We start from the raw sequence: 22,940 nt of genomic DNA on the forward strand, positions 1-22,940 counted from the left end.
CTGTAATGCAACCTAAACTCCACCACTACTTTGGTCACTGACTTGTCAAATAAAGTGAGTCTCAGCTGAGCTCTTTTCCAGGCCAAAGAAGAAGCTCTAAACTCATCGCCCCAAAAACACTTCAAATGTCAGCATGAGCAGAGACCGACCCGCATACAGCCATGCTCTGAAAAATACTTTGATGCAAAGCCTTAATTCTTAAATTCTGCATATTTTATGTATTACCATTTTGATCTTTATGTCAGGCTGCACCGAGCAGCGCTTCCAGCTCATTGAATTCTGGATGAAAGTGCTTCTTGTCTATTGTACCTTAAAATGGGCATATTTTACAACTTTCTCAACTGGAAAGTTTTAAGCACTTGAGCCAAGCGAGTGAACTCTAAGCCTGGCAGTGACTAACACTCGTGCCTGTTCTCTGTTGATTTTGCCTTGCTGCAGGTGTCCTACGTGAAAGCCATTGACATTTGGATGGCCGTCTGCCTACTCTTCGTCTTCTCCGCCCTGCTGGAGTACGCCGCTGTCAACTTCATCGCACGCCAACACAAAGAGCTGCTGCGCTTCCAGAGAAGAAGAAGACATCTTAAGGTGAACCCTGCAGTCATGATCTCTAAGCCGAGTAGACTTTACATTCGGTTCTGCTAAATATTCACTTGGTTAAGGATTCAAACAGTCGATGTTTGCATTCAGAGTTACAAAACACACAGAGAGTTAATATTTCATCTGGGCACTGAGCGGCAGTGTCTGATGAAAATGGCGCAGCGCCACATTCAATAAGCAAACCCAAGGTTTTGTCAAATTGGCTTTTGGCTATGCTGTATTGCTGGTTTGCGAATTTTGCGAATGAAAATCCCACAGAAACATTACATCATAACCTACATTTCAAAGCACACCTGCTGGAAAATGAAAAAAGTGAAACAGGAGCTGGTGGTGTGGACACCAAAAATGTGACCTTGCCTGTGAAATCACCAACTTTTATTGCATAAAATCATCCTACATAATAAATGTACATGTAAAATATAACCATGACCATGTCAAATGTGTTTTTCACCATTTATGACATCATAACCTGTGTAAATCTTTAACTGTGTTAAGCACTAACTATAACAAGCAACTGCAAATTATCACTACACATTGCCTTTGATCTTTTCTCCATACAAAATATATATATATAAAGTGATTGAGTAGTGTTAGTAGACACAGACGAATCTGTTCATGCACCTCAAAATAAACCAAGAGTCTTATCGTTGTAATCCTCAGTCTGCCTCTGGGCTGCATGTAATAGGTGCCTAGAAATTATTCGGGTACCTTTAGCCCCATACAGGGAAATCCACAGAGACACACATCGGTTGATAGCAAACCTGCCACCATTCGAGCCCCAAGGGCACAATGGCACAAATCACAATTTGAACTGTTTAAAATGAATGCCCATCCAACGACCGCCAACCGTGACATTCCAGATGATGTCACATGAACATATATGATAAAATATTACCATGTATACTTTATTTCTGAATACGTGACAGAGCTCCAGTTTTGCCGCATTATGATTATCACCGCCCAGTTAATGAAACTCCCCGGCCACGGTGATCCACGGCCGCCATTCGGCCCTCCATCCTGCCTCACAGGGGCTATCAGTCAGTGCCTGCGCTCTGCACTGCAGCTCGGAGCTGTCACCTCACTGCACTAGACAATAAAACAACTCCCCGGCATTACCACGGGAGCTTATCGACCTTCTCCTGCTCGTGTCTCAGCTAGAATAAGGATTCCCCCTGCTGGACAGACTGAGATCTGTGTTCATCAGTGACCCCACAGGAATCTTGTTTTTACGTTGTGGAAACAGCTGTCCTGAAGGATTTCACTCGTACGCTGCATTTCACTACAAAAACCCGCTTCTCGTTCACTAATCACCCGTAATCCACTTTAACCAGACGCTAAATGCACCAAAATTGACTTAGATTTATTAAAGAATGCGCATTATGCACTAAACTCGGTGCTGTTTGCTCGCCACAATTAACATTGCTCTATATCTGTCTACAGAAAGCAGACACTAAAGGATTTCATTTAAAAGAGATGCTTGTGTATATTCTCTAGTGATGACGGAAGGAATTATTCATATCCACAAATGATGATCAATGATATGAGATATGCATATATCCTGACGTGCAGCGTAGTTGAGCGCACTTTACGCATTTTAAAGGGGCCATGTCACAAGACTTTTTTTAATAAGATGTAAAAAAAATCTTTGGTGTTCCCAGAGTGCACAAGTGAAGTTTTAGCTCAAAATACCATATAGATAATTTATTATAACAAGTTAAAATTTACTTTAGGTGTGAGCACAAATGTGCCATTTTGGGTGTGTCCTTTAAAATGCAAATGAGCTGATGAAATGCAAACACTGATCGCAATGATGGTGGTTTGTTGCAATTGAAACTCAATTGTGCTGTCAGTTATTTTTTCTCCCTCTCTCTGCACTAAATGGCAGTGCTGTGGTTGGATAGTGCAGAATAAGGGACAGTATTATCATAATAAGACATCATTTTCAATTTTTCAATTACCTATTTTTTCACATGCTTGCAGAGAATGATTTACCAATACTAAGTTGCCGGGTCTTTTTCACATTTTCTAGGTTGATAGAAGCACCCAATTATAGCACTTAAACATTGAAAAAGTCAGAATTTCATGCCATGGCCCCTTTAAGGAGTCGCTTCAGGTGCATAAATTGCAGTGATGGAGCACAGTTTCGGTATTGCAGTAATCGGATGTGTCCTATTCCAACATTTAGAAATGTCTGGAAAGATATTTGCACTGTGTACCGTAAGGAAAGTCATTTATTTGGTGAATCAGGTGTTGAAACAAGCCAGACAGCATGTGCAAATCTACCAAGCTATCAGCAGGTGCAGTACATTTTTACCGAATTACATTCTGAATATGAATTGGTCATGCATCCTCAAAGAGTGAAAAATATTGAAAACGAATTAAAAGGCAAGAGTAACTCAAAACCACTTAACAAGGTTTAACCAATACCACTTAACCAATACTAAGGCATGCAGAATATCATCTCTGAACGCACAACATATTGAACCTTGAAGCAGATGAGCTACAGCAGCAGAAGACCACATCGGGTGCCACTCCCGTCAGCTAAGAACGAGAAACTGAGGCTAAAATTGGCACAGGCCCACCAAAATTGGAACTGGAATTGGAAAAAACATCGCCCACTCTGATAAGTCTAGATTTCAGGCAAGACATTAAGATAGTAGGGTCCGAATTTGACCTAAACAACATGAAAGCATGGATCCTTCCTGCCTTGTATCAACAGTACAGTTACTGGTGGAGGTGTAATGGCCGTTTCACACGGTACGCGGCAGCTGAGAGTGTTTAGTTCATTTTCAATAGAGGACGTGCGGAAAGTGGCAAAACGGGGGCGGCTACAGAAGTAAACCAGAGTTGGTCCGCATGCCTTGCTCGTGCACCCCTATGCTGACACGGCACCTTTATGGCAGGCACCGTGAAATATAAACATATTTGCACTAAATGCTGCACAATATGCTTCCACTACATGAGAAAAGACGGTGATTTGGCCGCTTGCCGCGTACCATGTGAAACGCCGATAATGTTGTGGGGGATATGAAGAGTTTGGTTCCAAAACGCAACAAATTCATTTTGACAAATTTTGGTGAAAACGTGTTTTCTATACCAAGAAAGTGACAAGATGAAAACCACTATTTTCTGTTACAAACTTTCCCATAGCATCTTTAGGTTATAAAAACATAAAAAAATTCAAATCCATAACTTGATTTTCAAAGATTTATTATAAAAACGAATTCTTTTTCCACAAAATGCAATAAATCCATGACAGTTTTTTTCAAAATGCTAGAAATCTATTCAATCAAATGTGCATTCATCTTTGCCATTTTATATTCATTTAGTTAATAAACATTAATGGCATTAAAACACTACTTTGTCATATTAAGATCACTGTCATTGCAGCGGTTATACTTGACGTCGTCGCTTAACATTTTTCACAGCGATCAGCTGTCAAATGTTTTGGTCCTGCTCGATTTTCGTTGACTTTGAGTAAAATAATGGAAAGTTTTCATAAGATCCCCTGGGGTCAATGTGTTAGCATGAAAAGCTTGATGCTGTCGGGAGATAAGCACCAGTCTCCCGAGTGCCTCTCACGTAAATTATTAGATGTTGATGGCTTACGTTTCTTTCCCGTCACAGAAAACCAGCACAGGTTTATCAATGCAATTAAAGTATAATTTTGTTTTGTTTGTTGATCATGAAGTAGAAAGTAGATGAGGAAAACTAGGACTCTGTGTACTCAGCGCGCCGCCATTGTTTGTTTACATTGCATGACTGTATGGAAGCCGAGAGAGGACATGCACTATTATTATTTTTGCTTGCTTGTTTTCTCGTGATCATGACTTAATTTCTCGTGATCTCGAGATAACAAAAGTTGTTTTCTCGTGATCACGACTTAATTTTCTCATGATCTCGAGAAAACGATCTCGTTATCCTGCCATGATAATCCAAATGTCATAATGTAATTTCCTGTTCATAATATTTATTCTATTTTGAAGTGGACTGCTAATGTATATGAGTTGGGGTCTTCGCCGTTACCACAATAATGTGTAGATAGACTTAATATATAAATAAAGTTGGACGTTCATGTTCGTGAATTTAGGGACCATCTCTAAAGTAATACTGTACACGTTTCTATCGTCAATAGTATTTAACAGTTTATTTAAATAAATATCAACAATCTAAAAAGTGTGCATTAGCTGACAACCACATAAACACGTTGGTTTTGTGACTGTTTGTTGACTTTCAGTCATTCCATTTAAATGCTGTTAAAAGTAGAAACGTGTATTGAGTAACTTAAAGACGGTCCCTAAATTCACCACTGTAAAATTGTAAATATTGACAAATCTATTTCAGCTTGAGCGATCTCTGATCCAAGTAAAATCTCATTTGTTCATCCATGCTAATTTAGCAAAATATGCTTTTGCTGTTTACAAACAAAACAACACGTTCTATCGAGTACACGCAAGCTTTAATCACATCTCAAGAATACAACTTTTGTTATGTCGAGATCACGAGAAAACAACTTTTGTTATCTCGAGATCACGAGAAATTAAGTCGTGATCACGAGAAAACAAGCAAGCAAAAATAATAATAGTGCATGGCCTCTCTCGGCTTCCGTAGGTGCGCTGTAATTTCTGGAGCAGATTTATTGCGTTCTGTAAAAAAGGAGGAGTGGAGTTTATCGCATTTTGGGAAAAAAGGGAGAAAAGATGACAGAATAACACGGCGGATATTGGATTTTGCGTAAAATTAAGAATTTAATTTTAACTACTAACCTGATATAATACTGATTTTGGCAGTAACTCATTTTTTCAAAAATGGCGTTTATCGCGTTTTGGAACCAAACTCTTCATATATTCTTGGCACACTTTGGGCCCCTTAGTACCAATTGAGCATCGTTTTTAAACGCCACGGCCTACCTGAGTATAGTTGCTGACCATGTCCATCCCTTTATGACCACTTTTGATGGTTACTTCCAGCAGGATAATGCACCGTGTCACAAAGTGGCCTCCACAGTGACCAGATCTCAATCCAAAAGAGCACCTTTGGGATGTGGTGGAACGGGAGATTCACATCATGGCTGTGCAGCCGACAAATCTGTGTGATGCTATCATGTCAATATAGATCAAAATCTCTGAGGAATGTTTTCACGACCTTGTAAAATCTATGCCATGAATAATTAAGGCAGCAAAGGGGGTCCAACACAGTACTAGCAAGGTGTGCCTAATAAAGTGTCTGGTGAGTGTATCTTGTTACCCTAAATCTTAAAGGGCACCTATTTCATTGCTAAAAACAACGTTATTTTGTGTATTTGGTATAATACAATGTCTTTGTGTGGTTTATGGTTCAAAAAACACATTATTTTTCAAATACAGTACATTTTTGTAGCTCCAGATTTCACTCTCTTCCTGAAACGCACGGATTTATTTGAAAAGCGCATTTATTTGGACAGCTATTCTGCACGTTGTGATTGGCCTGAATACCTCTGATGTCAGACGGAAATGTGGCGCTCCTTATCATGTTTAAAGATTCGCTCACAATGCAATGCTAACAGGAGTTAACTTACAGGCTGTGAGACAAAAGCAGGAGGAATTATGATAATGTCAGTCTTGTCTACATCACCAATCCCAGGAAGTAAACTGTTGCCTACAATCCATGTGTTTGTTGTAGTCCAAGAAAGGAGATTTAGGTTGGAGACGATACTCGCGTAATTGTTTACTTTGCGGTATAAAGGTGCCCTTTAAAGCAGTCAAATCTGAAGTCCAGTTCCCTGTTTGTTTGCAGGCATAATAATAAAAACGAAACCCATCCATACTGCCACAACAAGACTTACTAGTTCAGCCTGCAATATGCATCAGATGATGAGTGGATGTACTGTGAATGAGTCTGAGATGGACTGAAGCCTAAGAATTCATCTAACTTGTCTAGCTTTGTCCACTTTAAATTGTATCTTTAAAAAATTTGCATAAAAAACAAAGTTTAGATGTTCCGAAAGCACATTTGCATGAACAAGAGCTCTCATCTTTTGAAGTGAGTTGTTTTAAAAGCATTTTAACTAATAGCATTAAACTCTGGAAGCAATCCAGTGTATCGCCACACTTAGTGAACTACCAGAATCCCTTCCGTGCATTGGCAGAGTTTATTAATAACTGGATGAAACCGTACAACCTCTGGACTGCAGATGCCTTTGACTTGCTTAACAATGACAAGTGCACATTAGCGAGTGGTGGATTGATGGAGAGTAATCACCTTGTTAAAGCTGATTGTGATGCAGAGGGGATCACTCACGGGATATTGTCCCATCTATCTGCACTCAGCTCTGAGCAGTGCAACTGCCGTCAGTAAGCGCGTAAGATGCGAAAAGGGATTATCTATGTAAATAAGAATGAGGGGATAAGTAAGACGCCTTCTCACTTCTCTGACTGGCCGTCCTTAGGTTGGCTGAGCGCGGGTAGGATAATAAAAGTGCACGATGAGACTGTTTTTGAGTTATGCGGTGTGATGGAGCTGAGTTTACTCGAGTGTTTAATACAGACGGATGTGTCGAGTGAACTTGACACTGGATTGTATGTGGCGCAAAATAGTACCGTTTGCTTCTTTTGTTATTGCCTATACGTGCATGTGTTGCTTATTCGAGGTGCCTGCCATGGTAAGCATGGCTGTTGCTATTGCTACTTGCTATTGCTGTTTGTGTTTTAAAAAACAAATTTTTGTGTTACGTGAACTTGTTAAATCTTTAGCAACCCAGGAAGTGGTCCACTTTCTTCCCCCTCATTAATTTTTAAAAGTTAGACCTCCACCCTCTTATGTATTTTTTAACAATATAACATGAAAAAAAAAAAGTAAAATAATATCGGTTTTCTAATTAGTTTATTGTTAAAAGTTTAAAGGTGCAATGTGGGAGGTTTAGAAGGATCTCTTGACAAAAATGCAATGTAATATGCACAACTAAATTATCAGTGGTGTATAAAGACCTTACATAATAAACTGTATTGTTTTTATTACCTTAGAATGAGCCGTTTTTATCTACACCGCGGGTAGATAAAATAGCCCTAAACAGACAAACTGTTCTACAAAGCACGTTTCGTCCCTACGTTGTCTCAGAATGAGACGTGTTTGTACTGTGGCACCTATTGTACAGTAGCTTTTCTTTTTTGTGTTTCAAAACTGAGACTTGTTGCAATTCACTAGCTCACCACTAGATGGTGTGAGAAAAACCCACACTGGACCTTTAAAAGGTCATTTGGGATGTAGGCTACTGCGCACATAAAAGATAACTTTGTTTATGACATGATAAAATGGCGTTAATTTCGAAAACTTCAAATGTTTTAATGTTTTTGATTGAATGATTTTTAACTTTTGTTATGGCAACTGAAATAATTTGATGGAAAGTTCCAGCGCTTTGACTATTTTAGTGCCCGAATTATTTGTGCGTAATTTTTAACGTTGCATATATTTTGTGCATTTTTGATGACAAATAACATTTTTAAATACAACAAGATTCTTTATCTTTTTGAAATTGTTAAAGGAATAGTCTACTCATTTTCAATATTAAAATATGTTATTACCTTAACTAAGAACTGTTGATACATCCCTCTATCATCTGTGTGCGTGCACGTAAGCGCTGGAGCGCGCTGCGACGCTTCGATAGCATTTAGCTTAGCCCCATTCATTCAATTGTACCATTTAGAGATAAAGTTAGAAGTGAACAAACACATCAACGTTTTTCCTATTTAAGACGAGTAGTTATACGAGCAAGTTTGGTGGTACAAAATAAAACGTAGTGCTTTTCTAAGCGGATTTAAAAGAGGAACTATATTTTATGGCGTAATAGCACTTTTGAGAGTACTTCGACTCGGCGCAGTAACACCCTCCTTCTCCCATTATGAGAGTGAGAAGGGGAGCGGACTTTTCAGGCGAGTCAAAGTACTCCCAAAAGTGCTATTACGCCATAAAATATAGTTCCTCTTTTAAATCCGCTTAGAAAAGCACTGTGTGTATTAGTACATGTTAACGATATGCAAAAGGTACAAACCTCAAAGTAAACAATGACACGAGTTATCATTTCCAACATAAATCTCTTTTCTTTGACTACAACAAACACACGGATTGTAGGCAACAGTTTACTTCCTAATATTGGTGATGGTGATGTAGACAAGACCGACATTATCATAATTCCTCCCGCTTCGGACTCACAGCCTGTAAGTTAACTCCTGTTAGCATTGCATTGTGACCGAATCTTTCAAACATGGTAAGGAGCGTCACATTTCCGTCTGACATCAGAGGTATTCAGACCAATCACAACGTAGGTGGGCAATCGTTTTTCAGAACGATGAGTTTTGTACAAAATCAATGCATTTGAGGAAAGTAGTGTATAGAGCTACAAAAATGTACAGTATGTGGAAAATAATGTGTTTTAACCATAAACCACACAAACACATTGTATTATAACAAATACACAAAAGAAAGTTTTTTTTATAGCAATGTAAATAGTTGCACCTTAATATTGCCCTATAGGCAACAACTTATTTGCTGAACACAAAGGAAGATATTTTGAGCAATGTTTGTTATTAAGCAGTTTTTGAGCACCAATGACTTCCATAGTAGGAAAAAATACAATGGAAGTCAATGGTGCCCCAAAACTGGTTTTTGCTTAAAATGTCGTTCTTTGTGTTCAGCAGAACAAAGAAATGTATACAGGTTTGAACAACTTTTGGGTTGATCTATCGCTTTAATTTAAAATGTACTTTCTTATTTACAATGAAGTAAAGCTTTTAGTTACTTTACTTGAATAAAATAAGTAATTAAGTACTAGATTATTTATAAGTAAGTATTAAATTAAATTTGAAATATAGTGAAGCAAAACAAAAACACTAAGTACAAAAATACTTGAAATTTTGTTTTTGATTAACCCCCTAAGACCCAAGCTTTGGTTTGGCTTGCATTTTAGATTTCTTCCAGCTATTTGAAGTTAGGAAGAACCAATAAATATAATAACCAAATATTTTGCTTTGAACATGAAGCAGTGTAATTATCCACATTTGTGTACAACAGGTTCCAGTTACACAGAATTAAGTATTATGGGGCAAACAAGAAAAAATGTGATGTCCACATTCTGTATGTTGACACACCAGGGGTCTCATTTAGTAAGTGTGAATTTTCCTCATATCCCACCCTTCAAGTCCATTTTCCCGTCAAGTTTGTTTTTTATAGATCACAACATTTGCCTGGGAAATGGCGTACGCATGTTTCCAGCCCCGTTTTGTGCATACGCCATTTCACACGCAAATGTTGTGATCTATAAAAAAACAAACTTGACGGGAAAATGGGCTTGCAGGGTGAGATGAGAAAAATTTATGTAAACACACTTGCAGGTGATCTGTGATGTATAAAGGGAACATTATTTTATAAGTCTTAATATTTTTTAGCATATGCCATTTTTGGCTTTTGTACGTACGTAGATTTTTAGTATGGTTTTATAAATGAGACCCCTGGTCTTAGGAGGTTAAAGTAAAAGTACTTCACTACTTTACATCTGAACTTGCAACTACATAGAAAACACTAATCTTTGGGATAATGCATGGACAAATACCACTCATATTATCTTCAAAAAATGTAAAAATGTTATTTTATACTTTATAGTTGCAAAACTACTAGTGCAATGAAATTACTCTCCAGCAGGCTAAGGATGCAAACCTATTTATAAGTACGCTTTATTTAATAGGTACCATAAGAATCAATGCTTGTCCTGAATTTTCTCTCTTGAGCCAGCATTTCTAACTTTATCCTGGAGGTCACAGGAAATAGAGACTGAGCGCAGATCATTTCAGTGGTTTTAAATAGACGATGGCATGTGGTGAACAGGGCCAGAAATACTGAATATAATTTTCTTCATTTTAAAAGGCTTAATATTCTTCACAGAACAAATGTTATTTGTTGGGTCCTCATTAGAATTCATGAGGGCACAGGGAAAGAAAAAGGGATTTTATAAGCATACATTCGTCTAAGACACAACCGTTGGGGATATCTGCATAATGCACGAATCTTTTGTTTTACGCTGCTCATAATATATTCATTCTAAGTCACCCATAGGTGATAAAAGAGCAGACATTATGTAAATGTAATGCTTTTTAATGGTACACACAGCAAGGGTGTAAAGAAAAAAATGGTGCAAATCATCCCGCATATGACTTTCACACAAATATATACTGATCACGGTACCAGGCGTCCTATGCAAAACATCTCGAATATATACCGTATATATAAGATACAACCATAAAGTAGGCCCATTTCAATCTCTGTCATTTATCACCGCGTCCCAATAAAAGACAGAACAACATCAATCACATCTAAGTGCTTAGATTGATGAAGGAGCTAAGAGGTCCTGTATGGTGCGTCAGACGCCACACCCCTGATTTGCAAACGCCGGCGTGAGCAGCATTCTGATGCATGCCGATAATGTTGCGCCCCACCATAAAGCTCACGGATGCGGGCAGCCTGTTATTTTTTTCCCTCTAACAGTCGGACTGGGAACATGGCCGGCTGATGCGGTAATGGAAAAGCTTTAATTAGGGAGGGAGGGTAATGAATCTGGCAGGGCCGGGCTGGAGGGAAAGTGACGCAGGACGCTGCGCTTGCCGCAGCCCTGCTTCTCTTTACAGCTCCACGTCACGTCTTGGAGCTACCACATTAATCATATGGCTGCAGAAATAAAGGCGAGCATCCGTAATACTTACAAATGGTGAGCCGTTGCAGCTGAAGGACGGGGAAGGTCGTAGCACCCCAGCATCAAAGATAACGTTGTATACAAACTAGACTATGGAATAACATCACCCCTATATACACACACAAACACATACATATCCTAGTATGATCTTCCATTTATCCCGGCACACATTAAAAGTTATAAATGGGATAGCTGAAAGACAAGGACAGAAAGAGGACAAAGTGTCTAAAAATGGAGTCTGGCAATGAAAATGGCTGATCTTTTAGGCTCCTTTCCCAGCGCTTTTGTTTTCTTCATTGGTTTGCACCTGCAAATAAACTACATGCATTATGAAGATAATAATCCTGTTTTGCTTCCCTGGTAATCAATGGGAAATATCCATATGCGCTGAAATGTGCTTGTCATTTTGGTGCCATTTTCATTAAAGGTGAAACGTGCACTTTTTACTACCCGCATCGGCAAATGGAATTGCAAAACGAATAATTTGCAATTGGTTGGAAAAAGGGATCCCATCACACACTCACAGCATTGGTTAAGCAAACAAAACAACATTTTGGTAGCACTGCAGAGTTGCCTTATCTCATGGAAATTTGCAGCTGCTTTACAAGGTAGCTGATTTGCATGAATTTGCACGATGTGAATCATACAGAAATGTATGATTATTAGAAAAACACAATAATGAATTCCTACCCCAACCCCACTGTCACTGAAGCAAAACGATGTTGTTTATAATGTTTACATTAATGAACATTTGTTGTCTTTTACTCTATTGAGTTGTATTGTATTGTGTCATATTGTATGTTGGGTACTGCGTATGCTGTATATTTTGTATTGTGTATATTATTGTACAGTCATAGTCGTATACAGTGTTCGAATTGAGGGGGAGTGACTGGGGTGGTCCCGGACCTCCTATAAGCATTGAAGGGCCTCCTATAAAGCGCAAAAATATAAATTAGGGGGTCCCCTGGTTTTTATAAAAATACTACATGAATTTAAAAAGTTCCAAAAGCGATACTGTTCATTATTTGTCCCAATTTTGCAATAAACTAATCGGGGTGTAGCTACGGGGTGGCCCTGATTTAAGGTTTGCCACCCCTGTTGGGCAAAGTGTGTATATTTGTCATTTCAAATTTGGTAGAATGCATAGAAATTATGATTTTTGCCACCCCAATTTAATCACTGGGTCTTATGGCCACCCCTGAAAAAACCTGTTCTGGCTACGCACTTGAAACTTAGCCTGGCTAACTACAGGCTAATTTTCTCGTATTTAAGGCGTGGTTTACGAATGCCCAGAGCTGTTTATTGGGCACTATGAATGTCTATCAAATGCGTCTGTACAGCCAATCGTTTTAATTATACCAGATGACGTATGTACAGCGACATCAATTCAAGCGTCAACAGCTTTTATCGGGTAGGCAACTGAAAGCTATGCAACTAAACCGGTAGCTGTATGTTGATATTAAAAAGCAACACAACTTAGTGCACTGTGACAACCACAGTACAGGCATAATGACAATATGATATTAATAAATACCACTTACCATTTATAAGGTAAATGGACGGCAATGACTAGCAGGTTGGTCCTATAAAACTCAGTGGCTATCATGTCTTTCCATATCCAAACATCCTTCTTGGATATAAAAATTGTTTAACGCCAAAAGTTGCTCTTTTTTAATAAACTTGCATTCAAAACTTACTTATAACACTATCTAAGGCTGCATTGAAAAGTAACTTTGCATCTGCTGCCGTGTTGGATAAGCTAAATTGCTTTGGTGTGTCGCATAGACATCGTCATCGTCTTGCTGCCCCCTCCCCATTCTCCGATTTGTTCCTTATTTTTTAGGGAAAAAAATGGTCCATAGTTTCCATGCTAGACTTGCAGCATGAATAAATTTGTGCGCAAGGCAGCATGGGGAAACCCAGGCTACTTGAAACTAATCCAAAAGATTTCTGTTTGAAATAAATGTAAACTCTAAGTGTGCCTCGCGTTGTTTTCAGGAGGAATTGTTAGATTTAGATATAGGATTGGATAAGGGGCTTTTTATTATTTCACATTAACTAAAGGGGTAAAAAATTGTTAGGTTTGAGTTGGGGGTAATTCTTTCATTGAAACGCTGATTCAGACCAGGACCATCAAAAAAATATTGATCCAGGATCACATCTTATTATAGCACGGGTTTGATTTCCCCCGAGAACACACATATTGCTTTAATGTATACATTGAATAGATTGTATGTCGCTTTGGTAAAAGCATTTCCCCAATGCATAAATGTAAAATAGTTACGAAATGGGGTGAGATTGTGTTGATGTATTTAAAGGAAAACACCACTGTTTTTTAATATTTTACTATGTTCTTACCTCAACTTAGATGAATTAATACATACCTATCTTTATTTCAATGCGTGCACTTAATCTTTGTACAGCGCGTCGTGAATGTGTTAGCATTTAGCCTAGCCCCATTCATTCCTTAGGATCCAAACAGGGATGAATTTTGAATTGTATGGCGGAAGAGCACTTAGTTTGCAGCACTTCGACATCATCACTCCTGACTACTCCCCGTCTTGCTCAAACTTCCGTCAATATTACTGCGCCCAAGGTCGAAGTGCTGCAAACTAAGTGCTCTTCCACCATTCAATATAGTTCTGTCATTTTTTACCCACTTAAAAATCGCCATGTTTAATTTTGTGTCACCATACTTACTCGTAACTACTCATGTAACAGTCTTTAAAGCTCACGTAACACACGCTGTTTCTGCATTTCTGATATTAATCTGGAGTACCTATAGAGTAGTATGACATCCTTTATATCTCTGAAGAGTCTTTAGTTTAATCAGATTTATAAAAGAAAGATTAGCTTTACCGAATCATTCCGATAACGTACGAAAAAATGAAGAAGGAGGAGTTATAAGACGGGAGGAGCGAGTACAAGTCATGCAACACTATACAACCCTGTTTTAACTTATGATTCACTACATGTTCGTGTCATTTATATAATATACACGCGCCTATTTCCAACATAAGACAGAAGTCTTACTTACCACGTGTAACTCGTCATGACCCGGTTATGAAAATCCAGACCATCAAACACACACGCAAAACTCCGCTGCTAATCCGGATAATAAACTATATCCATTGTTTCCATAAGGCTGGATGTCTTCTCCTTACATCCAAAAACACACTTCTTGTTGTGCCATTGTTGACTTTTGAAATTAAACAAAGCTGAGTGGCGTGATAAGCTGTTAGCAAGCTCTAGCGTCTCCCGCTGACTGACGGCTGGGCGGGGTTTTCCGGGGGAAGTTTTCCGGCGAAAGCCCATATAAAGAAGTGATACGTATCGAAAACCCCTGAAACGTCAGTTAGAACCGTAATCGAAAAAAACTAGCCGAAACTTGTACGAACCCTGGCGAAGTGCATTCGGCACAGAAATACTCTGAAACACGCCCAACTGCATTTTTGACACTTTGCCTACGTTTAGCATGAGGAAACAACTCTATAACTGTGTTAATAAGTCAGAATGCTTGAAATACCATTAACCCCCCCCTTTAAATAGGGAAAACATGGAAGTGTTTGGTGGCTTCTAAATTAATCCCTGTTTGGATCCTAAGGAATGAATGGGGCTAGGCTGAATGCTAACACATTCACAACGCGCTGTACAAAGATTAAATGTACGCATTGAAAAAAGATAGGTATGTATTCATTCTTCTAAATTGATGTAAGAAAATAGTAAAATATTGACAAACGGTGGTGTTTTCCTTTAAGCAACAGTCTCAGCATATTAAGATGGGACTTAATCTCAAAAATGAACATGTAAGCAAAAGTTGCCAAGCAAGGTCAGCATTTAATCTCCTGAAATATTGTGACCTCTGACTGCTGTCCAGCGAACATATGTCAATAGTTAATTCTCATAAGCGCATGTAATCCATAATCATGCTGTGCCACATTAAAGATGTGTGCTGCAGATCAAGCCAACAGGATTGAAGGGATCAATAAAAAGGGCATTAAAGGCCAACCTCTCCGCATTGTTTAAGGTGGAGTGTGTGGATAATAGGCTTGTTGACGCTTGACAGATCCACGATTGTGCTGTGTTGCAGGAGGACGAGGCAGGAGACGGCCGATTCAGCTTCGCGGCCTACGGCATGGGCCCGGCGTGCCTGCAGGCCAAAGATGGCATGGCCATTAAGGGGAACAACAACAACGCGCCCACCTCCGCCAACCCCCCTGAGAAAACGGTGGAGGAGATGCGCAAGCTCTTCATCAGCCGCGCCAAACGGATCGACACCGTGTCGCGCGTGGCCTTTCCGCTGGTCTTCCTCATTTTTAACATTTTCTACTGGATCATTTACAAGATCATACGCAGCGAGGATGTTCACAAGCAGTAAGAAGAGATCCGAATATTCCCGTCTCCACGCTCACACTCCCCATCTTTCTGCGCCCGCCTTTATCTCAGTGCAGCGCTCACTTGCTTCCGGTGATGATGAGCCCCCGGCAGAGGTATTTATGAATATTTTTTCGTCTCTTTCTCTCCTGCCCCCCCATGAATAATCCGGACCTGTGCAATAGCAATGCAGTAAAATGCATGATATATGAATGTGGCAATATATTTACTAAAAAAAATTCGAAACGACTGAAGTAAATATGAAACTTTTTGCAAAACGTCTCTAAAAACTTCGGAACCGACGACCCAGAGGAGGAAAACTTTTTTGCAACTTGAAGACGTACTGCATTGGGAGAATATGGAGAATCGTTACCGCTGTGTAATATATATCATATATATTTAAATTATAATACTTCCATGAGACCGCCTTTGAAAGTTTAACGTATTTTGAGATTGCAAGGCAGTTCGGGGCTTCCATAAATACAGGAGGAAATGTGGCGGGTCCTGTAGACCCAGATTTGCATTCGATGTGTGTATTACAAGCACTTGTCAGAACTGTCCCGATGTGTAACTCTGATATGAATTACTAATGGAGTGCCAGTCAAAACAATTATTTATTCGACTTGTGGTCAATGTGTTCCTCTATCTGTGCTCATTTTTTGTTCATGTGCCAAACATCAATATATCTTATTTTCAGGTTGATGAAAAACACTAAAAACTGAGAGATCTCACTTGCATATTTCATCTGTTTACATTTTCAAAGGACTCTGAAATATTAAAAGCTAAAACAACCTTGCTAAGGTGTGTGTGAAGGGAACATATATACACATACAGTATATATTTATGTATATGTATGTTTTGGCAATTTCGACCCACTCAGAATGCACCAGAAATGGACACGGATAAAAGCAGAGATACTCATACGATTTCATACAGCTGAAAGTGTTATTTTTATAAGCTTGGTAAATAAGCAGTACAAGCCAGTGCCATGATAAAACTACAACTATATTTCAAACCAAATGTATATTACAGTGATTTTTCAAACTATATGATGTATGTTGTGCAGCAAAGTTAATAAGTGCACAAAGGTTTAGTTTATGAAATTTAAAATGCATCTTCATCTGGCTTCTCTATGCAATAATCATATATGCAATTATTTTAAGTGTTTATCATGGTAAATATGGATATTTTATTCCGAGGGCCCACAAAGACTTTATCCTGTATGTTCAAATCCTCTATTCATCCTTGATCATGGCTATAAAACAGCATTGGGAAACTTGTCTATGCATGGCAAGGCTTTTTTGTGCTACAGATGATATAGATGTCATTTTTCACTTTTGTAATGTTTCGTTTGACTGCTGGTATGAAGAGATCCACTGATTTAAAACATGAACATGGTGTCCAGGGCTTAACAGGCTGTGTGATAGATGATAGATGCTTTCTGTAGGATATGCAAGTTTGTACCATGCGTAACATCATTTGTTTTTTCAAACCAAAGAGTCATTTTGTCACAGCCTATATTTATAACAAATATGCTTTTGACATTTAATTTCCTGTTTTCACTTCAGTCCTGGAAACAGACATTGACGGTTTGTTCATTTATAAAATCTGTAATGTTTAAAAATGAAAACATTTTTTATTTACAGCCCGGAGGGTGCTGGGGAAGTGCAGCGAATTTACAGCGTGTGTTTCTGTAATTATAGTGTACTTCTAAAGTACATACATGTAATTTTAAGGGAACAATTTATAATATTTTGGAAACAAAGGGGTAACAAGTGCCACTTTAATTTACAGCCCGCAGATGTTGTATTTACTCTTTAACTACGTGAAACAAGGGGGTAACAAGTGCCACTTTAATTTACAGCCCGCAGATGCTGTACTTACTCTGTAACCACGTGAAACAAGGGGGTAACAAGTGCCACTTTAATTTACAGCCCGCAGATGCTGTACTTACTCTGTAACTACGTGAAACAAGGGGGTAACAAGTGCCACTTTAATTTACAGCCCGCAGATGTTGTATTTACTCTGTAGCTACGTGAAACAAGGGGGTAACAAGAGCCACTTTAATTTACAGCCCGCAGATGCTGTACTTACTATGTAACTAGGTGAAACAAGGGGGTAACATTTTTTGACTTAGACTGTAACAACACAAAACAATGGTATATTTACACAGTAACTACAGAAAATACACTCCTGGAAAGGATGTGTTAAATTTTTACACATCTTTGTGTGTTAAGTTTTTGACACATTATGTGTAATTTTAACACATTATGTGTCATTTTGTGTTAAAATATAACACAAGTTGTGATAAAAGTAACACAAAATGTGTTGTTTCCATAATAACACAGACATGGGTGGATTCTGGGACAACGCATTTAGTGTGTCGTCCCAGAATCAACACTAATGTGTTGTTTTTAACAAATTCGTTCTAAGAGTGTAGTTCTAGTTTTGCTTGCTTTGTTTTCACCATAGTTGCCTTGCCTATTTTTAATTTTGCTTGATGACCCAACAAAGTACTCTTTTTCTTTCTTAAGGTAAGTAACCTTTATTGAAAATTCTAAATAAATTGTATCGTACCAATAAATAGCATAAACACATTAACTGAATTTCAGGTTTTGTTGTTTAGTAATCTAAAATACTTACTGCATATATTATTTGTATTTTTCCTGGTTGTTGCCCCTTTGTTCCCCAAATATTATAAATTGCCTTGTAATTACATGTACGTGCTTCATAAGTGGGCTATAATTGCAGAAACGTGCGCTGTAAATTCGCTGTACTTACGCAGTATTTTCCGGGTGGTAATCTAAAGCATTACCGTTTTTTTTTTTTCAGGTCCTTTATATTTAGACATTTTGTTACATAGGATAGTCTTGACTGGGCAACACATTACTAAGAAATACAAAAAAAGTCTAATTAATGGTATAATAATGTTTTGGTCTTAATAAATATATGAGATATTTTCACATTTTGAAATAACTTATTGTTTATTTAAATGATCTGGCATCATGACATCATTCGAAGGGCTATTTTTGATTATCAATGTCAAATCCTCTTCTCCTGTATCAGTATGATATTTACATACATGTGTATATGTGTTCTGAAAACTGGTTTATTTCCCAACATGACGGGAATTTCATTAAAACACCGGATTATCGGAATTATATTTAGGACTCATTTAGCCGAAACCAAATTCATTAGTAATTCAAAGAGGAACATTGTAAACCAACAGCAGCACAATGTAGCAAGGTTACATATCATTTGAATTTTGTTGACAGGATCTGGATTTGTAACATTCCTCATAATCTTAATCATGATTAGTTTACGTAGTCTTTCTTAAACTGGTTACGCTCCATCCGTGAGTCTGATAGAGACATACGATGTATAATATACATCACAATGTACAGTGTGGAAAGTGATTGAGATGCTTTTGATGTGCTCATTTTTGATGCAGGCTCTGAAATGGGACAATTCAAATATGTAGTCAAAAACACATTTAAAGAAGATTTGTAGAAATGTTGTTCAGCTGATTTCTTTATCGACAACCCCTGCTTAAGGCTATTTCTGATACTGCTCTCTGTGTAAATGACAGCAGTTTTGCCCTCACACACCCAACGTGCTAAACGCAATATAAAAGACAAGAACATCTGAGATTAATCCTGGCTTGGGAATACAAGGGCAATGTGATGTGAAATGTGTTCTGTATACAAAACAGGTTTGTTCTTTGGCCTAATAATCATGCAAATGTCATTTTATTGTCCATATGATTTCAGTCGATCTAAATTATTGAGGCATGATATTGTTTTTGGCTTTCGCATTTATTTCTTTAACCCCTTTGTCGTTTTGAACAATGACACATTGCGTACTTTATATTGTAATCGCCCATGAAACGATGATGTCAGAGTGACAGTGGGCATGGTGATCTGATGTAAGCAATGTATGCAAAACTGTGGGTAAAGTTTTCATTTTTGCACAAGTTGGTATGGCCTTAATTTTTTGGTTGATTTGCTTAAATTGTGTATTGGCACAAAGTGCATCTCTTCATTTGCTTATTGACAGAGTGCATCGGAGTGCACTTTCAATTGGTGAAAAAAGCAGCAGATCCTTATTTTTATGTTCCAATACTAAAATGTGGAATTTTGCATGAATAGAATTAAAATGGCAGATATTTTTTGGCTTGTACAGAAATGTGAGCAATTTGAAGAAAAAAAGGAATGTACCATTTCTGCTATATCTGTATATAACACGATATTTATTGAAATATGTCATAATGCTAAATCGAATTCTACTATTAAAGGTTTTCTGAACTAAAATATCTCAACTGTTTGTGAGAGTTGTGAAGTTTGTGAGAGCTGAATCTTAAAATATTTCAGTGACTTATGGGTCAGTGATGCTCATTGTTGTCTACAGGTCTATTTAGTTAGCAATTCATCTAATATAGGATAATTTTTTTCAATTTTTGAATTCATAATGAGGCATAAAAATATAGAATGTAAAAAAAAGTAGGGTAGTATCATGTAAAAAAGTGACAAGCTTGCCAAGTATACAACACATACTCGAAATGTGACCTCTGCATTTAACCCATCCCAGTGAGTAGTAAACACACACTGCAAGTTGTGAACACACACACACCGAGAGCAGTGGGCAGCTATCCTAAAAAAAATCACATGCACATGATTGAATTAAGTTTTCTTAAAATAATTTTTCTTTAAAAAATTGTTGGATCTACGTAATTTTATTATGTACACCAGTTCAACATGATTGAATCAAGTTTTCTTAAAATAAAATTAATTTTAATTAATGTTAATTTCATTTTAAGAAAACAAATTTAATCATGTGCAACCGATGTCCGGAAGTTTTTTCCAGTGTAACACCCAGAAGCAATATAGGGTAAGGTGCCTTTCTCAAGGCCGTGGGTTCGAACCGGCACCTCTTGGGTTAAAGGCCCGACTCTTTGTAGCATATTTGTAGCATATAGTATATTAGTATTACTTTTATTAGCATATAACTCGTGAGGCTCTTTATCAGTAACTTGACGGTATAACCAACATTATTTGACAAAATAAATTGTACAATAATTATTAACTATATTGTTTTAGAAACACTTTTCACTGGGGCATGACCCTTTCAAAAAGTACATATTTGCAACTAAGGAGCTCATATTCGTACCTTTAGAGCAGTGGTTTTCAAACTGGGGGCCGCGAGATGGTGCCAGGGGGGCCCCAGTTTTATCACATTTTATGAAATTCATTAATTTATCATGAATTCTGTGTAATAAAATAAAAAAAGGCTACTAACCAAAATCACTACTTTTTGGTATAATTTAATGTTTTTATTAAAATGTTGAGTTTTAGAACAGTTTTTTGTCGCAAATTTTCTTTGGGGGGCCTCGAAGGAATGCACCATACACAAGGGGGGCCACACGCTGAAAAAGTTTGGGAACCACTGCCTTAGAGGTACATATTGGTACCAAATGTATACATACCAAAATGGTACTTTAGGACTCTTTAAAGGGTACTGCTCAAGTGAAAGCTAGGGACCTTTTTTTACTGGTGTACTGTGTACACATGGTGTAAAAAAATTATAGTTACTACTTTTTAGATTTACACCATTTTAGAAATATTGTCAAACAAAATAGCTTTATTTCATATAAATCATATAAAATCTTTGGCAACACTTTTAGGTTGTATTTGTTAACATTCGTAAATGCATTAGCTAATGAACTAACAATGAGCAATATAGGTTTTCAGCCTTTACTAATTTTTGTTAATGTCAATACAGTTGTTTATGTTAATTCATGGTGCATTAACTAATGTGAACAGTAACACATTTTTATTATTTTAATAATATATTAGTAAATGCTAAAAATATGAATTAAGATAAATAAATGTATAGAGATGACAGTCAGGTCCGCTCTATGGACAGAATAAAAAAATAAAATTAAATTAAATAAAATTATCAATGTTTGCTAATGCATTTACTAATGTAAAGTGCAACCTTATTGTAAAGTGTTACCAAATATTTTAAAATCATATGATACTAACATAAACACAAAGTCCAAATAATTTTGTTTTACGGATTTGCATGTGCAAATTTAAAACTATTTTTAGGATATTTATATAAATGCACTGACTAACCACAATGGTTTACATTGTTTTGTTAACACAATAAGTTTTTATTAGTGAACAAAATTAAATGCATTAACTAACACGAACAAATAATAAACAATATAGTTTTCCAATATGCATTTATTCTTGTTATATAAAGTTATTCTTTTTATTCAAGTGCATTAATTAATGTTAACAGTTACAATGCTTGATTTTATAAATGTATTCGTAAATGATGAGATTAACATAAACTAAGATCAATAAATGCTGTAGAAGTATTGTTCATTGTTTGTTCATGTTAGATAATACATTTACTAATTGTTAAGTTTGTAATAAACACAAGCTTAATGTTAAAGGGATAGTTCACTTTAAAATGAAAATTCTGACATCATTTACTCATCGTCATGTTGTTGTAAACCTATATGAATTTCTTTTTTCTAATGAACACAAAAAATATATTTTGAGAAATTATGGTAAACAAACAGCAGATAGTGACTTCCATAGTAGAAAAAATATATTTTGGAAGTATTGTGATAAATGATGAAGAAAATATTTTGATAAATGATGGAAAGCACACAGTTGACAGTACTCATTAAATTCCATCATATTTTTTTTATTCCTACTATGAAAGTCTATGGTCACTTACTGCTGTGTGTTTACCATCATTTCTCAAAATATCTTCTTTTGTGTTCTTCAGAAAAAAGAAATTCATCCAGGTTTAGAACAACATGAGGATGAGCAAATGATGACAGAATTTTCATTTTAAAGTGAACTATCCCTTTAAGTGTTACCATTGTTTCTTTGTAAGAGTTAGACAGTGTTGAGCACTAGTAATTCATTGAACATATCAGAAATAACCTTATTTCCAGCATTTTCTCTCATATTATGTGTTGATTCTCTTTATGAAACACATAACCTTGGTCTATAGTTAAAGGTGAAGTGTGTAATTTTTAAAAGGATCTCTTGACAGAAATGCAAAATAATATACAAAACTATATTATCAGTGGTGTATAAAGACCTTTCATAATGAACTGTTATGTGTTTATTACCTTAGAACAAGACCTTTTTAACTACATACAAAGAGGGTCCCCTTACATGGAAGTCGCCATTTTGTGCCCCCATTTTTCTACAGAAGCCCTTAACAGACA

General features: G+C 37.1%; 1 protein-coding gene across 2 annotated transcripts in view; it reads left to right on the forward strand.

Moving 5' to 3' along the window:
• The window catches only part of glra1 (glycine receptor, alpha 1), a 62,045-nt gene extending 44,727 nt beyond the window's left edge, over nucleotides 1-17,318 (forward strand). For both annotated transcript variants that reach the window (XM_055178919.2, XM_055178921.2), the window contains 2 exons: nucleotides 439-585; nucleotides 15,405-17,318. In XM_055178919.2, coding sequence (XP_055034894.1) covers nucleotides 439-585; nucleotides 15,405-15,692 — 435 coding nt within the window. In that variant the 3' untranslated portion in view covers nucleotides 15,693-17,318. The remainder of the gene's footprint in view (nucleotides 1-438; nucleotides 586-15,404) is intronic.
• The last annotated feature ends 5,622 nt before the right edge of the window (nucleotides 17,319-22,940 follow it).

Source organism: Misgurnus anguillicaudatus, chromosome 16, assembly GCF_027580225.2.
Source record: "Misgurnus anguillicaudatus chromosome 16, ASM2758022v2, whole genome shotgun sequence".
Taxonomy (NCBI): domain Eukaryota; kingdom Metazoa; phylum Chordata; class Actinopteri; order Cypriniformes; family Cobitidae; genus Misgurnus; species Misgurnus anguillicaudatus.